This window comes from Haliaeetus albicilla, chromosome 6, assembly GCF_947461875.1.
Source record: "Haliaeetus albicilla chromosome 6, bHalAlb1.1, whole genome shotgun sequence".
Lineage (NCBI taxonomy): Eukaryota > Metazoa > Chordata > Aves > Accipitriformes > Accipitridae > Haliaeetus > Haliaeetus albicilla.
Genome location: NC_091488.1, coordinates 14,752,668 through 14,777,275, shown reverse-complemented (window position 1 = coordinate 14,777,275; position 24,608 = coordinate 14,752,668). Strand labels below are relative to the sequence as shown.

The 24,608-nt window shown below is 36.3% G+C and overlaps 1 protein-coding gene across 2 annotated transcripts in view; it reads left to right on the top strand.

The window, feature by feature from the left end:
• Positions 1 to 24,608, top strand: part of DYRK1A (dual specificity tyrosine phosphorylation regulated kinase 1A) — an 88,734-nt gene that overhangs the window by 12,567 nt on the left and 51,559 nt on the right. For both annotated transcript variants that reach the window (XM_069785125.1, XM_069785124.1), the window contains exon 2: positions 18,033 to 18,112. In XM_069785125.1, coding sequence (XP_069641226.1) covers positions 18,103 to 18,112 — 10 coding nt within the window. In that variant the 5' untranslated portion in view covers positions 18,033 to 18,102. The remainder of the gene's footprint in view (positions 1 to 18,032; positions 18,113 to 24,608) is intronic.

Below are 24,608 nucleotides of genomic sequence, written 5' to 3'. Positions count from 1 at the left end.
TGTACTTCTGAAACTTTTACTTGAATTCGGTATTGCCTTAAGATAGATTTGCGCACACAAAATATATATTGTTCCAGTTTTGACAAACTGCAAGATGAAGTTTCTAAAGTTAATGTTCTAATAAAAGGTATTTTTCAGCTGTCTTTATAAGATGTGAGCATAGGTTATTGATACTAGAAGCTAAATTGCAGAATAAAGATGCTTAGTTTTCTTCTTCCTGCTATACAAAGGAGACATGAAAAAATGTTTCTCTTGATAGCCTGGTTTTAACATAACCACTAGCTGGCCTGGTCATGTTAAAAAACAAACAAACAACTCTTTTGCAAATTCCATGCTTGCTCGTCCTCTTAAATAAGTGACCAGAGCTGCTGGGATTATGCTGTTGTTTCACTTCCACGTATTCAGATACCTAATATTTTTGTTCAAGTTACTTAAATTTGGTTGATAATTATTTAACTGTTAGTTGGAAGAGTAGACAGGAGTGCTTATTCTTTAATATCTGAATCCCTCCATGTTTTAATATCCATCCACATTTTAATAATCCAAAATGACTTGAAATAAAAACATGGAAAATTGGACAATATACTTGCTCTTTATAGCAGGAAAAAAGTAATGGAATTTTTCTGCCCATCTCCTTTGCTTATCCAAGCCTTTGGATAGACTGAGGGCAGGAGCACCTTAAGTACCTTGCAAGGCTTGCTTTCTCCATGCAAAATGTGATGGACAACATCTTACTTTTGCATTTTTATATGAGAGTGCACTTAAACATATCACTCTCTGAGCCTGCAGGGTTTTTTTTTTGTTAGGCTAGCTGTTCTAGGTCAGGTTATGAAGCAGCCTGCTATCAGGATGTACATAGTAGGGCAAACACTATTCTAAATTACAACAGTTGTCTTTGGAGGTGTTCAGTTGGTTCCTTCTTGGTTAGTAAATAAAAGTATTACTCATAAATGCTGTATCCCTTCAGTGGCTTGTCTCATTTTTAAAATTTTTTTGTTTTAAATCCCATCCATCTTCTCTTCTGCTTTGGGTCTTGTTCCAGTCTACTCTTCAGTAAACTTTGTTCATCATGCTTGTTTTATGCCTGGTTTTTTTCATGGCTAAGGACTTTTGGCTTGTGATAAACAATGTGGCGTTGCACAGTTTCTAGGAGTAGTTGAGGTTCCTTAGTCAAATAATGGTTTAGCTGCTTTGATGTTTAGTGCCTGTCTTTCCCCCTTCCATCCCCTTCTTCAGCAATCCACTGCAATTTTCATAAAGCCTTGTTTCTCTTTTTCTCTAACTTGCTTTGGGTTGACTATTTTGCATTTCAGAACTTCCCGCTTTGGCTGTCTTTGTTGCCCTTCAGGTTGTCATCCATCTCCTTGACACCTTCAGGAAAGGGAGGAAGACTGCTCAGTGTTTTCAGGCAGTGTCTGTGGCAGATATAATCTGTACAGGTTAGCATGTCTCTTGCTCTTTTCTAAACACAGAGGCACCATGAAGAACGTCTTCATGCTTTCTAGTAATTCCTGTAAATCCAGTATGAAGCTAGCTTGAAATACTTTGAATAAAAATCTCACTGAGCAAAAAAGGGAGAGTAGGCCTTGGCTGCTAGATCCATCTTCCCTCGGATAGATTCAGTGTAGCACCACTGAACTCCATAGAGGTCTCTTTCTCTTGAGCTCTGAAGCTATTAAGTCTCCTTTATATTCAGTTCAAGTAAAGTGTCAAATTAGCAGTGTGGAGTTCTGGCTTACTTCCAAAAGTGCTGCTTTCTTATTAAAAAAAAAAAAAAAGTGTTGGGAAGAGGGAAGTTCCCATTTTGAAGCCATTAAATGTGATTTTGCTTCTAACTTATATGGTGAAGGAGGGTGTCAGTGTAGTGTATGGTGTTATGAATTGGGACAGAGTTCTCTGTTGTGACCATCTTGATGACTACATTGTCATGTTCAGTGTTTCCTTTTTGCCTTGCGCTGGAAGCTGGTTGTCTGAAGGGCTGTAGAGATGAGTCTGTTAGGCTGTAGTCGGTCCATTTGCTGCACCTGGTATGAGCTCTGAATCTTGCTTTTCTTATCTTTTTTGCTATGCCCCTGTGATTTTATACATTGCTCTGCTCTTTCAGATGTCCCTAGAAAAATTGTATTCTTCTAAGGATACCTCTGCTGGCATCATCCACAGAGTGTGTCAGATCACACTCATGACCTTCTTGTTGAGCTCTTTCACAACATGGGGAAAAGAGCAGGTCTATGTCAAAAGTTACCTTTTTACAGCAATCTTTCTTAAAAGCACAGCACATCATTACATGAAATACACCAGTTCAGTAATATTAATAGAAAATTAAAGAAAAAATCTGCTGGAAAAGTGGCTTTGTTTTAGAGTCTTTCCATCTAGCGAGCTGTTGTTGGTAGTCTGCAAGGACTTCAGTGGGACACTAAAGATTTTCTTTCCTTTTTATTTCCTGTATACCTCAGATGTGGTGATCCTGAGTACTGTTTGGAGGTCTGTAAGGTCAGGATTTAAAAGCCTCTTTTTTTTTTTTTTTCCTTAGTTGTCCTCATTTCCTTCCTGCAACCTGCCTTATTAAAATCATTTTAGGAATTTTTATCAGAAAAAAAATGCTGCAGGAAACCAAACTCCTCTGGTCAGAAGCCTAGCAACTTCTGATGCTGGCAGAGATACTATCAAATAATCAGAAAGTTGTATAATCATAGCATGTCCTAGAATTACTTTAATGGATAATTTTGCCAAAGTTTTAGTGCAGCGTCGTCGTCTTGAAAAATGACAAGTAACTCAGAGAGCATTAGATTGATCAGTTTATACCCAATATTCGGATGCTGGACTTGGTGAAGTTCATATAAACTATCTCAAAGGTTCAACTTTTTCTATTTGGCCTCATAAAAGTCTAGTTAGACAAAATTAATCTGAAAGGCCTCTGTTAGAATTTTCCTGGGCTTTTATCTCGAGAGATGTCTTTTAGACTTTTGCCTTATGACTACCATCAGAGAATATTCAAAAATGAATTCCATACCTCTCCATAGTGACTGTACTCAAAAAGGGATTCAAAACAACACTATCCCAAGTTGACAGACTAAGCTTGAACTGCACATTCAGGACCATAATATAACACAGTTATTTTAAAAAAAAATTGTCCTGAGTTCTTTAAAATCTTCAGTACATCAAAAAAAAAAAGACATATTTATTCAAATAATTTGGCATCATCTGTGTGTGTGAGAAAGCCAGTAAGCAAACCTGAAAAAAGTTGGTTTTCTTTTGGGTCAATTAGTGCTACAGCAGTGAGGACTGGGAAGGGGAGGAATGTGGGCAGAACAGTCTCCCCCCCTCCTTGGCCATTTTTTTTTTTTTTTTAGCAGAAAATTGTTAGATTGGCTTAGCAATCATGTGCTACTTCATCCTTCGCCTTAACCTTCTTTTTCTGTTCTCTGAGTGAAAGCAAACTCTCATATTTGTTGTAGGCTAAAAAGGTGTGTGTGTGTAGGTAGGCATATATGTGGTCAGTTACTGAGGATAAGCTGACAGAAGGTAACTTGTAAAGGTGGTTGTGAATTTGAACTCGTAGCTGTCAAATTCGGGTTGAGTTACATTATGGCAAGGTATCTGCAACCTCTTGTCAGATTCATAAAATCTTTTCCACACCATAAATTCATTGTCTTCTGTATTGATAAGCAGGAGATAATGCAGTTTTAATGGTGATTGACAATCCATTCCACTTGATGAAAATGTTATGGTTTCTTGGTCTTTGAAGGCTTTCAAATACTTAGAAGTTTTTGTGGGGTATTCCATACATTGATGAAGGCTTGGTGAGGAATTACTGGATGAAATTCTAAAGTTATGTAGAAGGTCATATTAGATTATGAATACGTTCTGGGCTTAATGGTGTGGTTTTTTGGTCTAGTGTTGTGTGGTGTTTTTTTTTTTTTTTTTTAACTTACAGCAGAAAAAGCAATGATTTTAGCTGGCAGAACAAGTGTTCTAGAGTCTCCATTGAGCTATCTAACCATATTTTATAGAGGTATAGAGCTGTCATGAATGTTTGATGAAATCTCTATTAAATGTGATAATAAATGTACCCAGTAAAGCTTTTGTTGGTTGATGTGTACCCACTGTCTGTATTGGCTCTTCTCCCTGTGTGTGCATGCATCTACATGCATATATGACTTGAACAGGGTGTTTGAATTCTTCTTAATGGATTATAATACCATTTAAAACTCAGCAAAATTTTGCAGCCTACTACCTCTGCAGTAGTATCTTGGTACATCTTGGGCTATACCAAGATTTGCTTCAATATTATGCTTAACAGCAGAGATGGCGGCTAACAAGATAATAAAACAAGACCTCAGAGTTTTAAATCTGAAAAAGAAGGTATTTTGACTTCATTACTAGATTATATGAAAATTTACTGAAGTTCATTAATTTATCTCCTCCTTCAATGAGAGTTTTCTAGGTCAGTGGTTCCTTAACCAGGGAATAAGGCCATGATAAATAAACTACAGGTGGAACTTAAAAACCTGTTGAATTATGTTAAGTTTAAAAATATTATGTTAGGATGATTCATATTTTGTTAAAAACTTTTGGAGCTGACAGTGATCTATATTTTGAGAAATGTTAGGGGTATAGTTCTGGAGTGAGTGATGTGAGGAAAATGTGGAATCTTTATTCATGTATTTATTTACTACATTGAAGGAACAAAGAAGGGGAAAACCCATTTGTGCATTTTTTTGTTGATCTACTTTGGAGACTTTTCTTTATCATAGTATTGGAGTGCCTTGTGTTGTTATATGCATTGGAGATTACCTCATGAGCACGATACAAGAGTTACAGTAGTTTCCTCCTTCAAAGATGATTTATGAGACAGAGAAGAATTAAGCTACGGCCCCAGAGGGACTTGTAGCCCTCATCATTGCAACCCCTACCTCTTTGGTGCCTGGATGTTCCAGGGGAGTGTGACATGGCTGTTTGATAGTAGCCTGAATTGGATCACAAGAGACTGTCTCTGTCTACTTTCTCCCTTGATTAGGCATACTTACAAGTTCTCTTCGTTGGCATTTTTGCTTTACTTTTCTACGTTGGGCCATCTTAAGAAGGTAAGCACAAAACCATAATGATTTAAGTAAAGGTAAAAACTTTACTGCCAATTTAGCTACCTAAACTGTTCCATCATGAGGTGGAAGAGTGCTAGGAAGATAAACCTTGTCTGTGACTTGCTCTTTTTTTTATAAGTAGTAGCCCTGAGTTTGGTCAGCTTGTGAAGGCATACGCTTGGTGGGAAGTTATGTTATGTGGCATAAACTGGGCTAACACCTTTTTTGGCACAAAAAGGCCCATTAGCCTGTTAGCCTTTTTGTTCTAGCTTTAAGTTTTTCTTACCATTTGCTGAGCCAGTTCAGTTTACTAAACTGGAAGGAAGTGAATGTGACAAAGATGTGAATGGTTTTTAAGTGGGTCATAGAGTTGGTTTGTTTTACTGTATATTCAGTGTGAACGCTGAAGCTTTCCAAGGAAGGGGGCACAACTGTGCACCTGAGAGTTGGGAAAGAGGGAGGGGGACTGCTGCCCTTCCTGGCAGTCTAGTGTGTGCCTCAGATGGAGAGAATCCGAACTGGAGTTCAACTCCAATGAGAATACCTAGATCACCTGGCTTTTCAGATGTTCTTGGCAACTGTCCTCGAGTCCCACGTAACCAAAAAATCATGGGACGGAGGGAGAGAAAAGGAAACATGACTTTCCAATCCAGTGATTAGTGTGCTTACCTTAAGGGAAGAGGAAAAAGAAACTTTCTGGGATTTAATCAGTGCTTACCCATTTTACAGGAAATGGCTTCTGGATAATGTTTTATTTTCTCAGTGGAAAGATATTATGTGAATTATGGAAATGTAGCACAACCACCAAGTTAGGAAGATAGGTGAATAAAATGAAGAGGGTGTGGGAGAGTACAGATGGAACATAGAATACTTTGTATCAGTGGGATTATATTCTACTCACTCTTCAGTTATTTGTTAAGGGGCTTTAACACTGATTTTTTTTTAATAGTGAAATTAGGTTAACTTTCTGAAGACTTAATCTGTTAAATTGTGTGTCTTTGCATTTGTTAATTCATATGTTGAAATACAAATACTCTGTGATGTTTTTGAAATTTATTTGTGTGTATGTAGTAAGTGCAGTTCGTAAGAAATAGATGGTATTGTGCTTATGCTGGAGGTGTCTTGAATTTTGAAAACAGTGCATTTCTGTAGCTCCTCTAAATTGGGATCCTAAGATAATAGAAATAATGTTCCCTATGTGATTGCTGCAGTAATCCAAAATAGAATTAGTTTTGCTTTAGAATTCAAGTTTCTCTGCTACTGTTACGTTGGTCAACCTGAGCCTGAATTAGGACTTAAACCATATCGTGGAAGTCTGTAGATAGACTGGGACATTGAAAGCTGAATGGTAAGGATGCTGGATTTTACTGTGGTGAAAAGTTTGGTTTCGTTCATTTTGCTTTCCAGCATCAGAGAAGTTTGTAGTTGGCATGTCTGATTAAATTTATTTCTTCAAATTTGTTTATGTAGACTATTATGAGACACACAAGCTTTATAGAGAAAAGCCTGTACACATTTCACTTGGGTTCTTGAAGTAGAGTTGGGGTCTTATTGCTATGGGTATCAAACCAGATGTTAGCTGTGGTCTTCAAGGTGCTCTGTAGCAGTTTGGCAAGAACTATTAGAAATACTTTAGCTAGGTTGCTCTTAAATATACTGTATTCTTAGCCTATCCAGCAAACCTTATTATAGATAGCTAAAATTTGTGAGCTCTCTACTTCTGTCTTTCTGTGGACAAATGTGGTCTGTTTAGATAGTGAACTTTTTAGGTGAGGTTCACCATTTTACTGCGTCACACAATGCGTAATGCAATGAGGTTCTCCCTCTGTGAGCAGAATGCCCTATTCATTACCCCAGCACAGTCCTAGAGCATGGCTGCCTCACTTCCAGTATCAGTATTTGCACTCCTGGCCCTGACCTAGGAACTGACAGTTTCAAAGGTCCAGAACATCAAAGACTGCACAAAAATGCAAATGAAGTTCTCTGTGATCAGTAGTATTATGCAGAATATAGATGTGTTAGCTGTGTGCATGTGCTAGAAAGAACAATTAGGTTCTTATTTATGTGTAGATTTTTAAGCTGAAAGTCAGACTCGGGCTCTGGAGCTGTGCAGAGTCAGCAGAAAACTGATCAAAAAAGGTGAATATTTCACATCATGCTAAATTGCAGAACTGACTCAGCAAGACTGGGGCAGGTGCCAGCCATGGTGCAAGAGATGGGCCTGCGCTGAGTGGTTGAGGGCATGGAGGGGTGTGGGTGGGAACACAGCAGCCAAATCTAAATCAGCTTTGGCTTTTGGGGAACCGCAGCCTGAGAATTCTTATTTTAATTAAATAACTCAGTTTATTCACCATCAATGTTGAATGCATCTGGTTGTCATGGAGCCTGAACTTGACCACTGTCAATTTTCAGAGCTATTGAACTTCATATGAACTGCTATCTGAAAGCATGTTGAACAAGATTTTTAAACATGATGTTTCTGTACTGACATGTCTGGCAAAAGCTGGAGCTTTTGGGTTCCAAATTAAAAAGAGCTGGAAGAGTAGTTATGGTATATGTAATTTTGGAAATAAGGGATTCCTCCTCTTTTTCTTTAAAAAACTTTTTACTTCTCTTTCCCATAAGTGAGCTTAGGATCCCAGTTACTTTGTCAGTATCCTGAAATCCTAGAAGTAATCCTAAAATTCCCTTGAAGTGCCTTTTAACATTGATATATCTAATTAAAAGACAAATCTGAGTTCTGTAACCAAACTTAAATTGTGGGTATGTCCCCATTTACTACAATTGCATGGCTGTTCCATATTCCATTTTAGTACTATGTTTGGGACATGTAGAAAAAGAGAAATAATGCACTGGGACTTTGAGTTGGGCAAACAGAGAAAAAGGATATCCTTCCACTTTGAAGAGTGTGTTTAGAGTTACTTTTAGGAATAGGCATTTGTGAGCCAAAACTGCTTTGGTTGCTGCTGTCAACCCACTAAATCAGTCTCTTCCCTTGCCTTTCTGGAGAGGCAGTGTGTACCCTATTTCTGAAGTACTCGAGTTTGACTATTTTAATATAAACGTGAAGCCTGTGAACTTGTCCTGCATAAAAATCATCACCTGATGATAGGACAGACTGTGTCTTGTCTATTTCCCTCAGAGAAGAAAAAAAAAAGAGAAAGCTTAAAGCTGAGGCCATCCTCCATGGCAGGCTTCTTAAATGATTCCACTCTAGATACAGTAATTTTAATATTTTTTCCTAGTGACTGGTGAATTTACCATCAGAATGATGTTGTGGCTGAAGTCTTGTTGGAAAGACTTATGATTTGGCTAGCTTGTTGATTGATTTTTAAGGGCTAGAGATTTTTTTTTAGAGAAGGTTTATATTGAGTTCTGCAGGATTTCTGGGATGATTATGTATTTGTAACTGAAGACATTTCTTCCTTTTTCTGCTCCTTTTAGATGCAGTGGCTCAGAAACATCTCTGAACAAGTGTCCTGAGAAAAACCCATCTAAGTGGGTGAATTCTTATAGATGCATTAAGGAAAATTCTGATGTTTGAGAACTAAATATTTTCATTAAGTTCCTTTGGATACAAGCTGGAAGTAGACAAGCTTCACTTTTTCAGCCTAAACTGAAGCTTGGGCAGTTACATCTGATTTATCATGTTAAAGCGGAAAGGATATCAGCAGTACTTCTCCATTATCACTTTCCGTATCAGAAGTATACCTGCTTTAGCAGAAGGTATGGGGATTTATGGGGTGAAGTCTGGCTGAAGACCCAGGCATATGGTTAACATGACCAGAGAGTACCTAGCTATGTGTATGCCTATCCAGTCTAAATCTCCTGAATAATGAAAAGCAAAGGTAGATTGTGGCATTGCACTTGTCAATGGGAGCTGTCATACGGGAATCAGTTGAACAGCAGTTAGTCCATGGTGTGTTTGAAAAGGTTAAAAAGTATTTAAAAAGGCAGACAAACCAATGTATGGCTTAAGCAAGCCACTTACCCAAAGTCTTACAGGTAAGCACCATCTATTTATGGAGCTACCCAGCGGTTTACAGTTGTGTGTGGTTGGTTGGTTGTTCTTTCTTGCTTTCTTTTTTTTTTTTTTTTTTTTTAATTTGGAAGACTATAGATGTGCATATCTCCATGTATTAAAATATTTTGGAAGCCTTCAAGATTAAAGGTGCTACTGTTTCAGGGCAATGAACATCTAGATTGTTATAAATGTACTTGAAATATGTAACTTTAGATCATCTTTGAAAGTAACATTGGAACTATCTGCTGCCAAAGCTGAAATGGAGAAGTAGTCTTATTTCATTTAGACGTATGATAGCAGCTCTGCAGATCATTTCCTAGGAATCTGTACAAGTATTGGAGTGTGTTGTGGTCTGAATAAGATTTACATTCTTTCTGGTTTTGATCAATTCTGTTACAGTAATGTTTACTGAAACATGATGGTAACCTATTAATTTATTAATTTCTGGTTCCTGTTACATGTATGTTGCAGCATGATGGAGTTTGTCATGCTTCAGAGAAGAATTAAAAGGGGCAAAGAAAAAGCAAACAGTTAAAATAAGGAAATAGTAATGATGTCAAAACCCAGTAACATCTGAATTTGGTATGGGTGGGTCACTTAGAAAGCTGAAGTCTCTTAAATGTGTCATAATATTTTGTTTAAAACCCTGGTAGCTGTGAAAATACTATACCATTCAGATGCCCATTTTATTTTCTTCCCTTGCTTGGAATTTCTTTTTTTTTAAATAGCTGTTTCGGCAAACTTTTGGACAGGAACTCTTGTTTTCCCCTGTTGAAAAATAAGAGCTTATGTTTTCATCGGTATAAAGGCATTGCAGTTAAAGTAGTCTGTATTTGCAGGGAAGAAAAAACATCCTACCTCCCATATGTATGTAGTGTGCATGTGCATGTGTATCTATACTTAAGTATAATGTGCATCTAAGCTCTTGCAGTTTTTGAGAGGTGAAAGCATTACAGTATACATTGCTTGTCGGGAAAGCACTACAAGTGCTGTCCCAACTCTAATCTAGGATTAAAAAGTTGAAGTAGCTGCATCTGAGTACCCTCGCTTGCCAGGTCTCTGAGAAGTAGTCTGTTTTGTAAATAAAGGGTACAACAAAGAATGGAAATAGTAGTTAGTGACCACTAAATTGGAAGAATAGTAAGCTGGAGTAGGATCAAGATTGTAGTAAAGATCTGTAAATTGAGTGATGTTTGGACATGTTCTGTGGAAGTTTTAGGCGTTCCTTTAATTCTTTGCTTGCTTGCTTTATGGCTGAAAAAATCAACGAGATGTAGGAAGGTTATACTCTCTTGAGACTTTTTAGGTCTAAAGTTCTAAACTGATGAATGCAAACATATAGTGGCATGTGTTTTGCTTTGCATTTTTAAAGTTCTTTTCCCAACCACAAGGAACAGGAACAGTTTTTGTAAATGAAATGATCAATCTTTTTGAGGACACCTATAGAAAAATCTCAGCTCTGAAAAGCATTTCACAACTGTGAGAGCACATTACTCTGGGTAAACTAGTTTACAGCCCTCATGGATGTTCTACTTTAAATATGACTTTACTCACACACTACTTTTTAGTTCATGTCTAACATATTAACTAAAATGGCTCTATTTCTGGAAAAAAAAAATTAAATCCTTGCTTATCAGATGTCACCTTTTAAGGAAATCATAGGTAGTATGTATGTGTTAACATAAAAAAATTAGATTGTTACATACATCTATTTTTGTAAGAAGACATAGAAATAATTAAAAAATACCTGGATTTCATAAATATCCTTCCTTTTCCTGGAATGCTGTTGTCTTCATGCTTATGTAAATTTGAGGTAGAATAATTTTCAAGAATCATGTAAATTGGACTTTAGTAATCGCATTTGTACTCAGTGAGGCCATTAAACAGTACAGAAGCAAGTACTTGGTTATAAGATTTCAGTGCCATCCAACAGTTGTGAATGTTTTAGCTGGTATTTCAGAGGATGGGCAACTCCTGCTGTAGCATCTCTTTGCTTCTTTTGGTTGGGCGGGGGGGGGAATGTAAATACAGTGGCATGACTTTGCTGTTCCAAAGCAGTTGAAACGTAACCACATCTGTTTTGCTTGACGCTATTAAGTGGGTGGAAAAAAGAACAACTCCCCCCTCTAATTTGTGGTTCCTTATATGGTCAGTATACTGAAAAATATTTTAAGTTTGTGCTTCTAAAATTAATGTTTTTAGTCAATGAGTAAGAAAAGAAACATATGCAAATTATCTAACAAATCTCAAGTATTTGAACTTTTATATTAGCATAAGTGTGGGGTTTTTTCCTCTCTCTTTCTCCACCACCCCTCCCCAGTTGTGTCAGTTTAATTCCTCCTAAAACCATAGTCTTTATTCTGGGGTCACATGAACAAATATTTAGAAAACAAATCCTGAGTTGTCTGGCTATATGGGTCAAGTGTAAGTTTTACACTGTCCAGTTCCTTCATATACAAGGGAAGCAGTATATTTTTCAGAAGTTATGCATTTCTTTTCATAAAAAGGAAATGTTTAAAAAATTATATGTTATAAATCAGATATTTCAGAGATTCAGATTGCACTTGAAGTCTTACTGAATTAATACTGGTTTGACACCATTGTAGGTCCTTCTATGATAAAATTAGGTGCACTTCAGTGTTTAGTATTGTGACACCAATACCAGTCTAAGAAGCCCCTTTTTGTCCCAGCTGTATGTTCCTGCTTTTTTCCACCTGGGTCAGTTCCCCAGTGCAGTTTGAGTGATCCTGTAATAGTAGCACTGTCTCAGCCAAGCAGGTAGCAGTGGAAAAGGTACAGGATGCTTAAGCGGTACTGCTGCTGAAAAGAAATTATTGCTCTACTGCAACTGTAGTTCTGCCTTTGCCAGGTTTGAATTTGGGTGAGAAACTTTGTCATTTCAGTAAAACTGCTTTTACATGGTTTCACACTTAAAGGATGGGTTCTTGCATCACGTGGTATAAATTTAGCGTAAGAGTGAAACTAGTCATTCACAGTATAGTCTTTTTAGAGGAACTAGTGCTTTTAGGAACACTGAAAATAATTTTACAGTATACAAGAAAAATGATGGTAGAGTGTGTTTTGGTTTAGATGCAGTTGTTTCATAAGTATCTCGCACATACTGATCTAGAAACTAGCATAGTCTTCTAGTTTAGCAATGTGCATTTAAAACTCGTTGGGAGTACAAAGTATAATACAAGCTCTGAGGATGAATGGCGTATCAGTGAAGTGTTGTATAAACTCAGTTTTAATTGTTGTTGTCTTTTCACTCTAACTTGGAAACCAGTCATGTACAAAAATGCCGTCTTCCCAAAATTTTAAGATTCTCTTCCTTAAGCATGGGGTAAACTGACAGGTGAAAGTGACTGTGCTCATGGTTCCATGAATATGCAAAGTAAACTGAAGAGATGTATATTATTTTTTCTTATTGAATTATGAATTTTAAAACCTAAAGATAGTGGTAATGTAGCTGCTAGACTATTTCAGTGAAAACATTCAGGTAATAAGTTTTCCATAATACCAAAGCACTTAAATGTGGAGACAGGGATCTATGACTTCTCTGGGAACATGCTAAATGTGATGCTGGTCGCTAATTACTTGTATTTTGCTTAGTACTCAGTATTTTTGGCTATCAGGTATAGAAACATGCAGGTGACCATAAAAGTGGAGGGATATTTTGGGTTTTCATGCTGAAACCATATTGGCTTTTAATTTTATGTATGTGATTTTGTGGGAGAACCTGAGATGATGTACTGAGTTTCTACTTGGTAAATTGGATATATGAAGTAGTCTGATTTTTTTTTTTTTTTTTTCTTTCCCCTTTTCATTCTTGTGAATTATTTCTTGGGACCAACAGATGTGATGTTATATATAAGTAGAACAGAAACAGTAAATACGCGTATGTATGTGTGTGTTTGGTTTTCAGATGTATGTTAATTTGTACATCTAAACATATGGGATTTTACCTAGTAACAGAACACACTGTATGTGCTAGGTACCATAAAAACAATGATTTGGAATTCCTCAACTGTGTCTCTCTGGGAGCTAGTCCCGGAAGTTGAGAATCACTAACACCCTGTGAGATTTATTTACTTACTTATTTTAAATTTCAGTAGTATTGGTTGTACTTCAGATTTTGGTGTATTATTTAAAATACTGCATAATAAATCTGATGTTTTTGGTGAATCTTTTGCCCTGTATGTCTTATGTGAAGCAACGTCATTGGTTGTCCGTGTGTAGTTTCAAGAATAGGCTGCTGAGATGCAGAATAACAGCAGCTTAAGAAATTGCTATTGTATAGATTTATATATGTCGAGATCCCTTATATTCCAGTATGTTAATAATATCAATGTAATGGTGTATACCTCAGGATAATTTTCCTAGTAAATAAATATTTTTGCTTCTAAGTAAGTATTTATATTTTATGTTGCTAGCAACAGGCCTGCCTGCATTTACCGAAGGTCAGTGACCTGAATTATGTTCATCTCTCACAGCAGTTTGTGTAGTCATGAGGTACGTAAAGATTTCTCCGGTGCTTCATGAGTATGACTTTAGAAATTATAAATAACCTTTTCACAGAGGAAAAATGTCAAGAAGCTTGTTGTCATTAGTTTGCAAAAGGTGCCATATTGAATCTTACAATACAGTGATACTGAATAAGGAAAATAAACCTACATACAAAGTGTTTTAATCAGTAAAATGTAAGAAGTAAAACCCTCCCCAGCAGACTTCTCTTTTAGTTCAAGCTCTTGGGTGTGCTATTGTTGATATTCTGAAAACTTCTTTAAATTGTAATGGAAAGAATTCTTCATACATGCTTAAAATTAAAGCAAAATTGTAGTGAAAATGTAGCTTTTCTTTAAAGGTGTTTATGATAGTTGCCTTTAGCACTTCGCAAACTTGCATTGGATAGAATTGGATAGAATCTTTTAACTCTAGATGCTTTAAATTAAGATCTATTATAGAAAGTAAATATGCAACATATTGTATGACTTACGTACATTCTTAAGTTTATGAAATAATATAGTTTAAAAAAAATAGTCTTACTGCTCTGCTGCATCTAGATTCAGCTGAGCTGGCTTCCTGCTGTGCTTATATGTAATAAAATTGTCCTCATTTGCAAAAACTCACGATCTGATTGGTATCCAGGCAAACACAAAAAAGAGAAGAAATGGGGGAGGAGGATGAAACTTCTTCAGAGAGATGTTAGTAATGGTTTTTGCACTTTAACTTTTAGGTTTTTAGGAGTATGATTGTTCTGAAACCAACTTTGATTTACAGTGAACCTACTGACATAAGTTGGGTATTGAGTGTTTTGAAGGAAGGAGTGGATGCTCTTAAGGAATACACTGGAATAAAACATTAGTCCTCAGAGAGGTTAATAGGTGAACTAGGTTTATGGTGTAAGGAAAAGTCAGAGACTCATGAAGGCTTTGTTTTTTCACAGTCACCATCTTTATAATATGGTGGAGTATAACCTGAGATAAAATGTGCTCAGCAATAAAGCTGAACTCTACACTTGAAATTATTCATGAATGTGGAGTGGCTTTGGATAGGTAATCCCATTATCTGTATTTTGAGTAGATCAGAGGAGCATTGTGTGGGTAGGAAAGATGAAGAGTAGAAAGCAACATTAATTAAAATAGGAAATAAAAGCATGAAGTAGTTTTAGCATGGTAGGTTCATACACAGTTGATTTCTAAGAACTGCTCTCTGTTTAAATGAAAGACTTCAGCTTTTATTCTTTTTGTTTGCTATATCACTTTCAATAATTTGCTTTTCAACACCTTTCTTGTCATCTCTTCCTCCCTCTACTCCTTTATTTCCAATTTACTTCTGTTCTATACCAGTAAGTAGATCAAACTGGGTTCTTGAAGCCCAGTATATGTTGTTACTAAGGGGATTCTTCTAGTAATGATCTTACAGACTGTGTGATGAGTGCGATTTGTTCTTGCCTCCTCTTATCATCAGTTTATTATCTAAACCAGGAAGCCCTTGTACAGGCTGTGTAAAAGGTCTTTTGGTTTTAAGAACTTGGCAATGCAGAGGCACAACAGAAGACACTCAGTTACTGAGTTTAATGTGTTGCCCCTGCAGCTATTATATGTGATTTGGTTGTCTCTATTAAAAAAAAAAAGTTTAAAATGTTACCCTTTTATGTTTTGTGTCTGTGATACTGTTACCATCACAGTATCTCATTGTCTTTTTTCTCCACTAATGTTTTAAAATTACTTTTTATGTTGTGGGTCCCTTCTTAGAATACAGTGCTACAATAGACACCTGCTTTTCCACTCCGGTTCTTAATTCCATGCTAGTTGTCCAGTTCTTCAGAATGTGATAATTGTTGGAGAGCTGTATTGGTTTGTGATGGATATATTTTGCTGGTTAGCTGTGAAGTGGGCAGATGTATTGATTCCTTGTTAATAAACTGTTAATGATTTTATAGTTACATCAGCAACTCTTCCTTATTGTCAGTAGCTCTAATGTCATCTTCTAAATTCTGAAATAATTCAAGTCTGTGTGCGTTACCTTTCCAGTGTGGTTTCTCCTTTCTTACACCTTTGTGAATTCTTTGCAAGATAAATACTTTTTCAGAGTTAGTATTACAAGTGATTTTAAAATATTCTAGATTTCGTATCAGCAAAAAGCATAGCTTCCCCTATGTATGAAGTTGCTTTACTGCTTTGACAAAAGCAGCTGTGTGATTTCAAGTTCTGTAGCTATAGGTTGGTAGTCTCTGTGTTTATTGGATAGTATGTTCTTATCAACTGATTTCCTCTTATGGTTTGGAATAGAGTTGGCAGTCTGTTGCCCACGACAGTGCTGTATGTTGCTAGCGTTGCAGTCAGTTTGATACAACATTAGGCTGTTGTAAAGCTCCGGAGATGTGCTAATGTGCTGCTTTTGGAGCTTACCATTCCCATTGTGGAACTGGCAGAAGACAATGTATGAACGCTCTACAGTCTATTTTGGCTGAAAATCAGCTAGCTTTGCTCAAACTATATTTGTTGATAGTTTGAACTAAGCTGGCTTAGTATTGAAACTAGCCTTGTACTGATGCAAATGAGAGGTGATTCTTGCTGTATTTGAGCTACAAGGTGGTGAAGACAAGAGAGTGATGCCTTCAGTCCGTGCAGCTACTACTGGAAGAGGCTTTCTATAATCCTGGTGTACATAGATACTGCAGGTTAAAAAAAAAACAACAAAAAAAGGTATCTTGGCCAGAGAGCTTTCAAAAATGGGACTGTAGCTCTGTAGCCTAAAGACACCCGTGTAGGCTGGACATACAGGACTTCTATTGTTTGTTTAAATCCAGAGACTATTTAGTGTAAAGAAGAGAAGAATTTTCTCTCCCTTTTTTTTTTTTTTCTTGTTCTTGAATACAAGTGACTGCCTCTGCTAAGTTTAGTGGGACTAAGCTCAGTGGAAGACACTGTGTCTGTCTGTGTGGTGTTTACACTTAGCATACATACCAGACCGAATCTTTTATCCAAATTGAAGCAATTTAGGCATGAGAGTGCCTAGTTTGTGGGATCTTGCGTAGCCTTAGGCAGTACCCATCAGCCTTGCCGAGTTTATGGCTACTGGGGATGTGGCAGTGATGTTCTAGGTCTCTGTGGAACTTCAGCAGTAAAAAACTAAGGCTGTTGATTCATGATGTACGATGGCCAGTTTTTGTTTGCCTCCTCCATCTTTTGGAGGCATGACAGCAAGAACTCACCTGCTTGTAAAATAACAATAGAACCGCAGCAACATATGCTCCTACGTGTATTAAAAAAGTAATTCTTCCTTGTTGTCCTGCCACCCCCTTTTGTGTGTGCATGTCTTTGTGTGCATGTCACATTTCTGTGGCACAAGGAAGAAGCCAGTGTGGTGGAAGAAAAGCTGGCTGGGTTTAGGGTATATGCAGGACTTAAACAGTCATTGTTAATGAAGAAATGGAGTCAACTGCAACGTTTTCTGCTTACATTGCAGTAAATAGCGCATTTTAGGCTAGACATTTTCTTGGAGTTACATAAATCAGGAGGTGTTTAAATAATAATATAAACTCTACAATTTGAGCAGTTAGGTAATTTGCAGAGGTTCTCTAAAATTCTCATTACTTTCTAAGTGGTTTTGATGTTTTCATAGGTTGTAGACCACCAATGATGTTTTGTTGGAGAACAGGTGAAAAGCAAATACTTGAAAAATACTCTGACGCAGGGGTTGGTTAGTTGTTGGGTGTTTGTTTGTTTGTTTGTTTTTTCTTTTCATAATCCCACCATTTTTTTAAACTTTTGTTAGAGACTTCTTCCTAGAAACTCATGCCTTTATATCTCTTTGTCTTGTAGAAAGTTATAATTTTATTTTTATGATCATACTTTAATTTGGTGTAAGGTGAACCTAATGCAATTTCATGTGAGATAGGAGGAAGAAATGGACTTGTACATTTATGGATTTATGTGCACTTATAGTTCTACAGTTTGTTGATTGGGTAAAATCCTACAGAAGTTGTCATGTTTTATGAATATTGTCCTGTGTTTCTGTAAAAATCCATATATTTAAGGGCTTTGCACAGATGGGTAACTACCAATAATTTCACTTTTGTAGGTCTGAGAAGAACTTTTTTTGGAAGACCTTAATTTTCAGAACTGTTCAATGACCAGTTAAAATTTAAGTTAATCCCTGAAATTTTGATACTTAGATAATTTTTTTTTTCTAACAATCGATGTCAGTGGAAGATAGTCTTTCTAATGTCTGTCTCTACTTTTACTGTCAGAAAACTTCATTTTCTGTTGGAACTTCCTTGGTTTAGCTCTGTAGTTATACCTGAGCTAGGGTTGAACTAAGCACTACATGGATCTAGTAGAATGGAGGTTTTATGGGTTTTTTTTTAGGTATCTTACTAGTTTGTATTTACATTTACTTCTTTTTTCTTCATTTTGCAGTGTTGTTTGCTGCTGGACTCCCCCCGTCCCCCACACCCCTGCAGGATGATATGAGACTTGAAAGAAGACGATGCATACAGGTAATCTTATTTTCAAGGGTGTTTAGAAGGGAAATCTTTGATGTTCTTGATCTACTTTTTGTTTCTATTCCATTCTCTGCACCCCCAAAATTATGTTGTTCCAACCTCAGTAGAATATTTAAGAATCTGCAGAATTTCAAAATCTTTCTTTGCCCTTTGAAACTCTTCTGCAACAGTCCAGGAAGAAGATGGTTTCCCTGAATGGAAATATTGTTTCCAAAGTTTTATGCAAAAAAAAAGTTTGCTTTTAAAGATGCTAACTAAATGTACTGCTTTCAGTCTTGTCTTATTTGTTATTACTCCCTTTTAATGCCCTCCACTTGCCAACAGATGTATGTCACCTTTTTAGTGACACACTATTTCAATCATTCATTAACTTTCTTTTAAAGAAATGTTACCGATTCATCTGAAAAAGAGCATTTCATTCAAATTAATAGCTAAGAGTTCACTATGCCTTATCACATGCTTATATCCAGTTACTGTAAGATTTCTAAGGAACTGATGATCTTTGCACATCTTTGAAAGTCACTAGTCATTCTTCAAATTGGTGTTTTGGGAAGTTCTTCCGTTTTTTGTTAATCAAAATACTGTACGTACCAAGTGTATTTGCAGATTAAATAGCTTATTCTTAGTGATACTGTTTTGCTGGAAATACGGTTATTATTTTGACATGAAAAATCATGATCAGCAGAAGTAGAATAAAATTTAGGTTGTACAGGAGGATTGATGTAGTTCTTCTCACCCAAATGCCCTTACTTAAGCAATGAACAGTTCTGTGACTTACATTTTGAGGCCTATAACAATGAAGTACACATAAGACAGATCTTTTATTTTCTTGTTTGGCTTTAAAACCCATGAATCCTTGGGGCTGGGGAAAAAAGCTAGATAGATTTACGTATGCATCCAGATCATCTCCTGATTGACAGTTTTCAGTTGCATCAGCTGTTCATGCATAAACAGCTTTAGAGGGTATATTTACATGGAGCATGTTGGATTATGACCAAGATGCTGTAAGTGCATATTTCATTCTGTGAAAACTAAATATTCATTCATTTCAGTTGAATGTTTGTAAGTTGTATGTTGATAGCTCAAGTAAAACTGGGTCTAAAGAATTCTAAAATTAGGTGGGGCAAAGAAGAGGAGAAAGAAAAAAGTATTCTGAAGGGATATTTCATTTATTTTAAATATATAAATCTGGAGGAATAAATTTAAAGTCTCAAAATTGAATCTTTCGATGTCCTGTCAAATTTGTGGAGTTCTGTCTAGCAGGCAGTCATTGCAATTGATAACATTGTAGGTCATTTGCTTGTTGCAGTGTAGATTAAAATATAGCCCAACTTAAATATTAAGAAAATGGCTTGAAAGCTTTAAAAGTATTGATCCCAGAACTGAAAGGAAAGATAGTATTGTGAAATAGTACCTTATGTATCTTACACTGTTTGAGAGAATTAAGTTTCATATTGGAATACGTTAATCTGATTTAAAACTTAGGCACTTTCAGTTTTGGTCGGGATTTCTGATGATGGTGAGCTTGTAGAATTACGAGCTTCAAGAATAGAAATGTATACAAGATTTTAAATTTTAAGTAGTAATTCTGTCTTCTAAAGCCCAAATTCTTTATTTAGAAGTCCCGTGATAAATACAGAGTGAGAAACAGTCATATCTTGACAAAGACTTGCAGGCTTCTGATGTGTCAGATAAGTTGGAAGTTAGACAAGTAAGATTTATTTGCAGTTTTCTGTTTATTAGGAGAGCCAATATTAGTATGCTGAGGTTCTGAGAATAAACTTGATTTGCATGCCTTAAAATGAAAAAATGTACTGTAATTATTTTGTAATGCAGTAACAGCAAGAATCATATGATGACTCTGCTGATATCTTTCTCCAGTTCAAAGTAGCTGAGGAGAGGTCAGGCCAGAAATTGAAAGGTTTTGTGGTTATAGAGGACAGGTCTTTTGCATTTTCAACAAGGCTTGGCTTCTGAGGGTGACTGATCTGGGTGACTGATCAGAGATGCCTAGTACTGTCTCAGGTACCTTTGGCTAAAGGATGAAAGCTTCTATAGGCTAAGTGAATTGTTTCTTATAATGGGCATCTCTTCATTTCACTGGAAACTGACCTACTCTAAAACCCTAAAATTAACCACAGCGTAACTGAGGGAAACAATCCTCTTGAGGAAGAGGATTTTTTCACTTTTTTTATCTTGGAATACTTGAATTTTAGATCACCACTTAAGCTGAAAACACAGAAATGTATTAATGTCCACTGCTTTAAAAAAAAAAGTGAAAATATTAAGAAATGGTGATATTGAATCTTATTTTCCAATTTGACTAACCAGGAAACCAAATTTGCAGCCTGTCTGACTTCTGGTTTTGCCCTTTCTTAGCACCTATGATATGTAGGACACATGTAGAGAAGGGCACTTTAAGATACTTTCAGTCTGGAGAACCGGAAGATTTTCAATAATTGCTTTTTGTCAGTCTTGTTAACTTGTAGATTTTATAGGTTCTATACTGCTTTTTAGTGAAATGCTGCAAAAAGGAAAGCTGGGGGTTCAGCTCATTATAGGAAAAGCTAAATTTCTATTTCAGACATGCTTGTTCACTACAAATGCATGTTGTGATAACAAAGTTAATGCCTTAGAATGTGGTTTGTGATTAAAAAGATATTTTCAGAATGTGAATTTTTCTTTTTACCTCTTTGTAGTTTGAAAGTCAGTCTCTCCAGGATGTTTTGTGAAAGGAAGGAACCATAAGTGCCAATGCTATTACTACCATTATGGTTGTAGTTATTATGCTGATAATCACAATAGCAAGTGTTTTTTATGGTGTGGTAGCATCAAATACGGGATTGTGCTCTGTACTTGCAAGCAAGAATTCATCTTGTGTTTAAAAGTTCATGTTTTCAAAGTGGTTGCTACATCTTGTCCTGCACCTGTTAAGCAGAGTATAACTGTATGGTTGGTTATTACTTTTTTCCCTCCTCTTTGTGGAGGCTACCTTATAAAAATGGATTGGTTCTGTAACAAAGAACTTTCTGGTTTTGGCTTTGATTTTTCTAGTTAGCTGCAGCCTAGGAATATGTAACTAAAAATAATTAGTTGTCTGATCTTTAAGCTTTTGGAGAGCTTAAAGCTTCTTGTCTTGTCTTAACCTTCATAAGAAAAGGACTGATATGTCAGTTGAGAGTATAAGGGACCAGTATAGATCTACTAAACCAAAAGTACAAGTTCCAGAAGCATCTATTCCTTAACACCACATGCTGATAACTCTCAGAGGAGATTAACTGGTAACAGTTAATGCTGAAGTATTGTTCTTGAAAGCAGAAGGGAAGGAAAAAGAGTCTGCATGTTCTGAACTGCTTCTTGATGATGATGCACTTTATATTAAAACACAACAGGTATCTCTTCCTGATTTAGATCTCTCACAAGACCATTGAACAACATTGTTTGGGACATTTCTGCATACTAAGGGCAGCATGGAAAACAGGGTAACTGTTACCAGTTATGTCTTAAATAGACATATGTAGTATATAAATATTACAGTATTTTTGCCCAATTCTTATGCCTGTATAAACTGATCCAGAGGTTTGATCATATAAATTCATTAAAAAGAAGTGTAGGGTGATTATTTTACCTTTAATTGTGCAGTAGAATTTATCATGTATTAACTTTATTTTTTTTAACACATTCACACTTTCATGGGTGGATTTGAATGTAGAAGACAGATCAAAATAATAGTTTATCAAGTTCTTATCATCATGAAAATATATTGAATGCACTAGAGATGTTGAGAACCAAGCAAATGATATAAAAGGTGAAAATTATATATTCAAGTTTGATAAAACATCGGAAGTGATCATATTGCTTTTAGCTTCAGGAAAATATTGATCATGTTTGGAAAAGAAAAAAAAAGCCATTCCAGTAGTACTCAATAAGAATAGTGCAAGAACAATGAAGTAGTAAATACTTGCCTAGATACTTGTGCCCCCCCCTCCCCCCCCCAAGCTGCATTGCTTATTAAAATGTAGCAAATGCGGAGTAAAGACTTGTGGGAAGTTCTTGGATTGGGTTGAATTTATAGTCTTGAAAGCGTACAGGTGTTAGTTTTGTGTAAGAGTAGAATGAAAATTTAGAATTGGGCCATGTCTCTCACATCTCATATTCCTAATATTTTAGCTACTGATTTCATTGAGCCTTGTGGCTATTTTGAATAATGTTTTTGTATCTGTCAGTAGTAAAAAAACAAACCAAAGCAAAAAAATGCCACTGTTATTCTGTAGTAAAAAAAAATTGTGTCCAATACTGCTGCTCTGTATTTTGAAGTTCAGCTGTGTTATGCTATACCAGGTCTGCTGATATGCCTTTGAACTAGTTTGTACTACTAAGTTTTACCAGGGAATTCCAAAACCTTACTGGGGCATCACCTTTTTACTACTTACCTGTGTCTTCTTGTGGAGATGATGAGAGTACTATCTATGTTTCCACTTAAGTAATTGTGTACCTGGAGTGTCTTTTGCGAGATGTATGTTGCTGGCATAAAACCACAATTGGGTTGTAAAGGAGCAAACATTTGGCTTGTGTGCTAATTCCATACTGAAGCACGGTGTGGGCTGGTTCTGGTTTTGTTTCTGTTTGGTGACTTCCATTCCAATTAGACTGATTCTATCTGTCAGTAACTTGTTCACATATTTGATTGTGTCATTGCAGGAAGTTTTTGTTGGATATACAGGTCTTGGCTGGGCAGATAAACAGAAGTTTAACATAAACAGAAGATAGCAAGAAAATAACATAAGAGATGGAGTTGCTCATTAGTAGTGGAAGTTTTAAATATAGATAGCTAATGAGCACTTTGAATGAATACGAATGCTTTTAGGGTTAACCACTGTTTTTACATAGATAATTCCCTTTGCAGGAGTTATTCATGCTGTCTTTCTGCCTGCTAGTTTTTTGTCAGCAGTTGTAAGAAAGCAGTCAGGAATGAGTTGAACACGGTTGTTTACTGAAGGGCAACAGTTATCATACTGAAAGTGGATGTTCTGCTTTTCAGAGATGGAGTCATTGACCTCAATGAATGATAACCTTGAAGTCAAAAGACTAGATTAATGCTCTACTTTCTGTATTTGAGATCAGAAATGTGAAAACCTGGACAGCTAAAGTTAGATTCATGCATCCATATTTAAAAAGAAGTTGCCTATTTAAAAGAAAAAGGGATTATTTTTTTCCCCCTCCTCCAAAATTGCTTAGTACCCATGATACTGAAGATTTAAGTTTTCAGCCCTCATCTAAGAGGAAACAACTGACAAAAATCCTGTTCCAGGGTTATGGCATGGAAGTATCACCTGGTGGAGAATGCTACTTTTCTTATTCAGGAACAGACTGAAGCATCTGAACCAGAAAATCTTGAGAGGCCTCTGTTTTTATTTAATTTGCTTCCTCTTAAGAGAGAGCAACTCTCTTAAGAGAGATAGGTGTGAATTCTTGTAGAAAGCCCTGTTAGTAGTTGTCTATGGTTTTTTTCATGTCTGGAAGTTTCATTTGTGTTTTGCAGCAAAATTGAAATATTCTTTCTTAGGCTGCTCATAAAAGTGCTCAGTGGGGCTCACAGGGGCATTGAGTGGCAGTAGTCAACAGCATCTCGTTTCTTCAGGAGGGCAGGGAGAGGGGAGGATGCAGAGAGCTCCAGCCATTGCAGCCAAGTCTACCTCTCCTGTGTTGGCAGAGTTGAGATATTCTCAGCTCCAGGGACCATTGAGATAGGGATTCAGAGGAGCTTTGCACTTTCAGAAGCATTACGTTGCTGCATAATGCTTGAAATAAAAGTATCTTAAAGATACACACCTCTAGTTTTTGGAAAAGTAATTTCTATTCATTTTGTATCCTGATTTATGTGGTCCTCTTTTCAAAACTTTTTTTTTGAGATAACTTTCAACAAAGTATTAAGTGATGAAGGCATTTCTTTTTGATGAACGGTAATGCTCCAGCAGCTATATTGCGAGGCTGAAACTTATTTGTTACGTATTTCTAAGAGAAAAGACTCATTTAGACTTGAGAAAAATTTGATTTTGAACAAAAAAAATTCAAATTCATGTTAGGAATTACTATCTTAATTATTATAAAAAATGTTACACATTTCCAGAATTATTGGTTGGTCTGTCCACTGAGAATGCCTGAGGTCTACAATGAACATAACACTACAAATACAGAGTCTTTCTTATAGCCCTTAAAGTCATCAAATGAGCAGCTGTAATGAAAAAGCCCCTGTGGTGTCAGAGTGTTCAGTCTGTGAATGAAAAGTAAAGGTTCTCTTGGGTAACACAGTAATAGGATGGCTAGACTGCATTTAGAGCTGCTAATATAGTCTCAGCATTGAGCTATATCATGTTGACTTACTGGCTCAGGTGTTTGCTTGTGTGAGTGTTCCTGTCTTAGGCATCATATTGCAGACAGCTTTCTTTGTCCTGTTTTCGTATGCTTTCCGTAGCAAACTGCATTCACG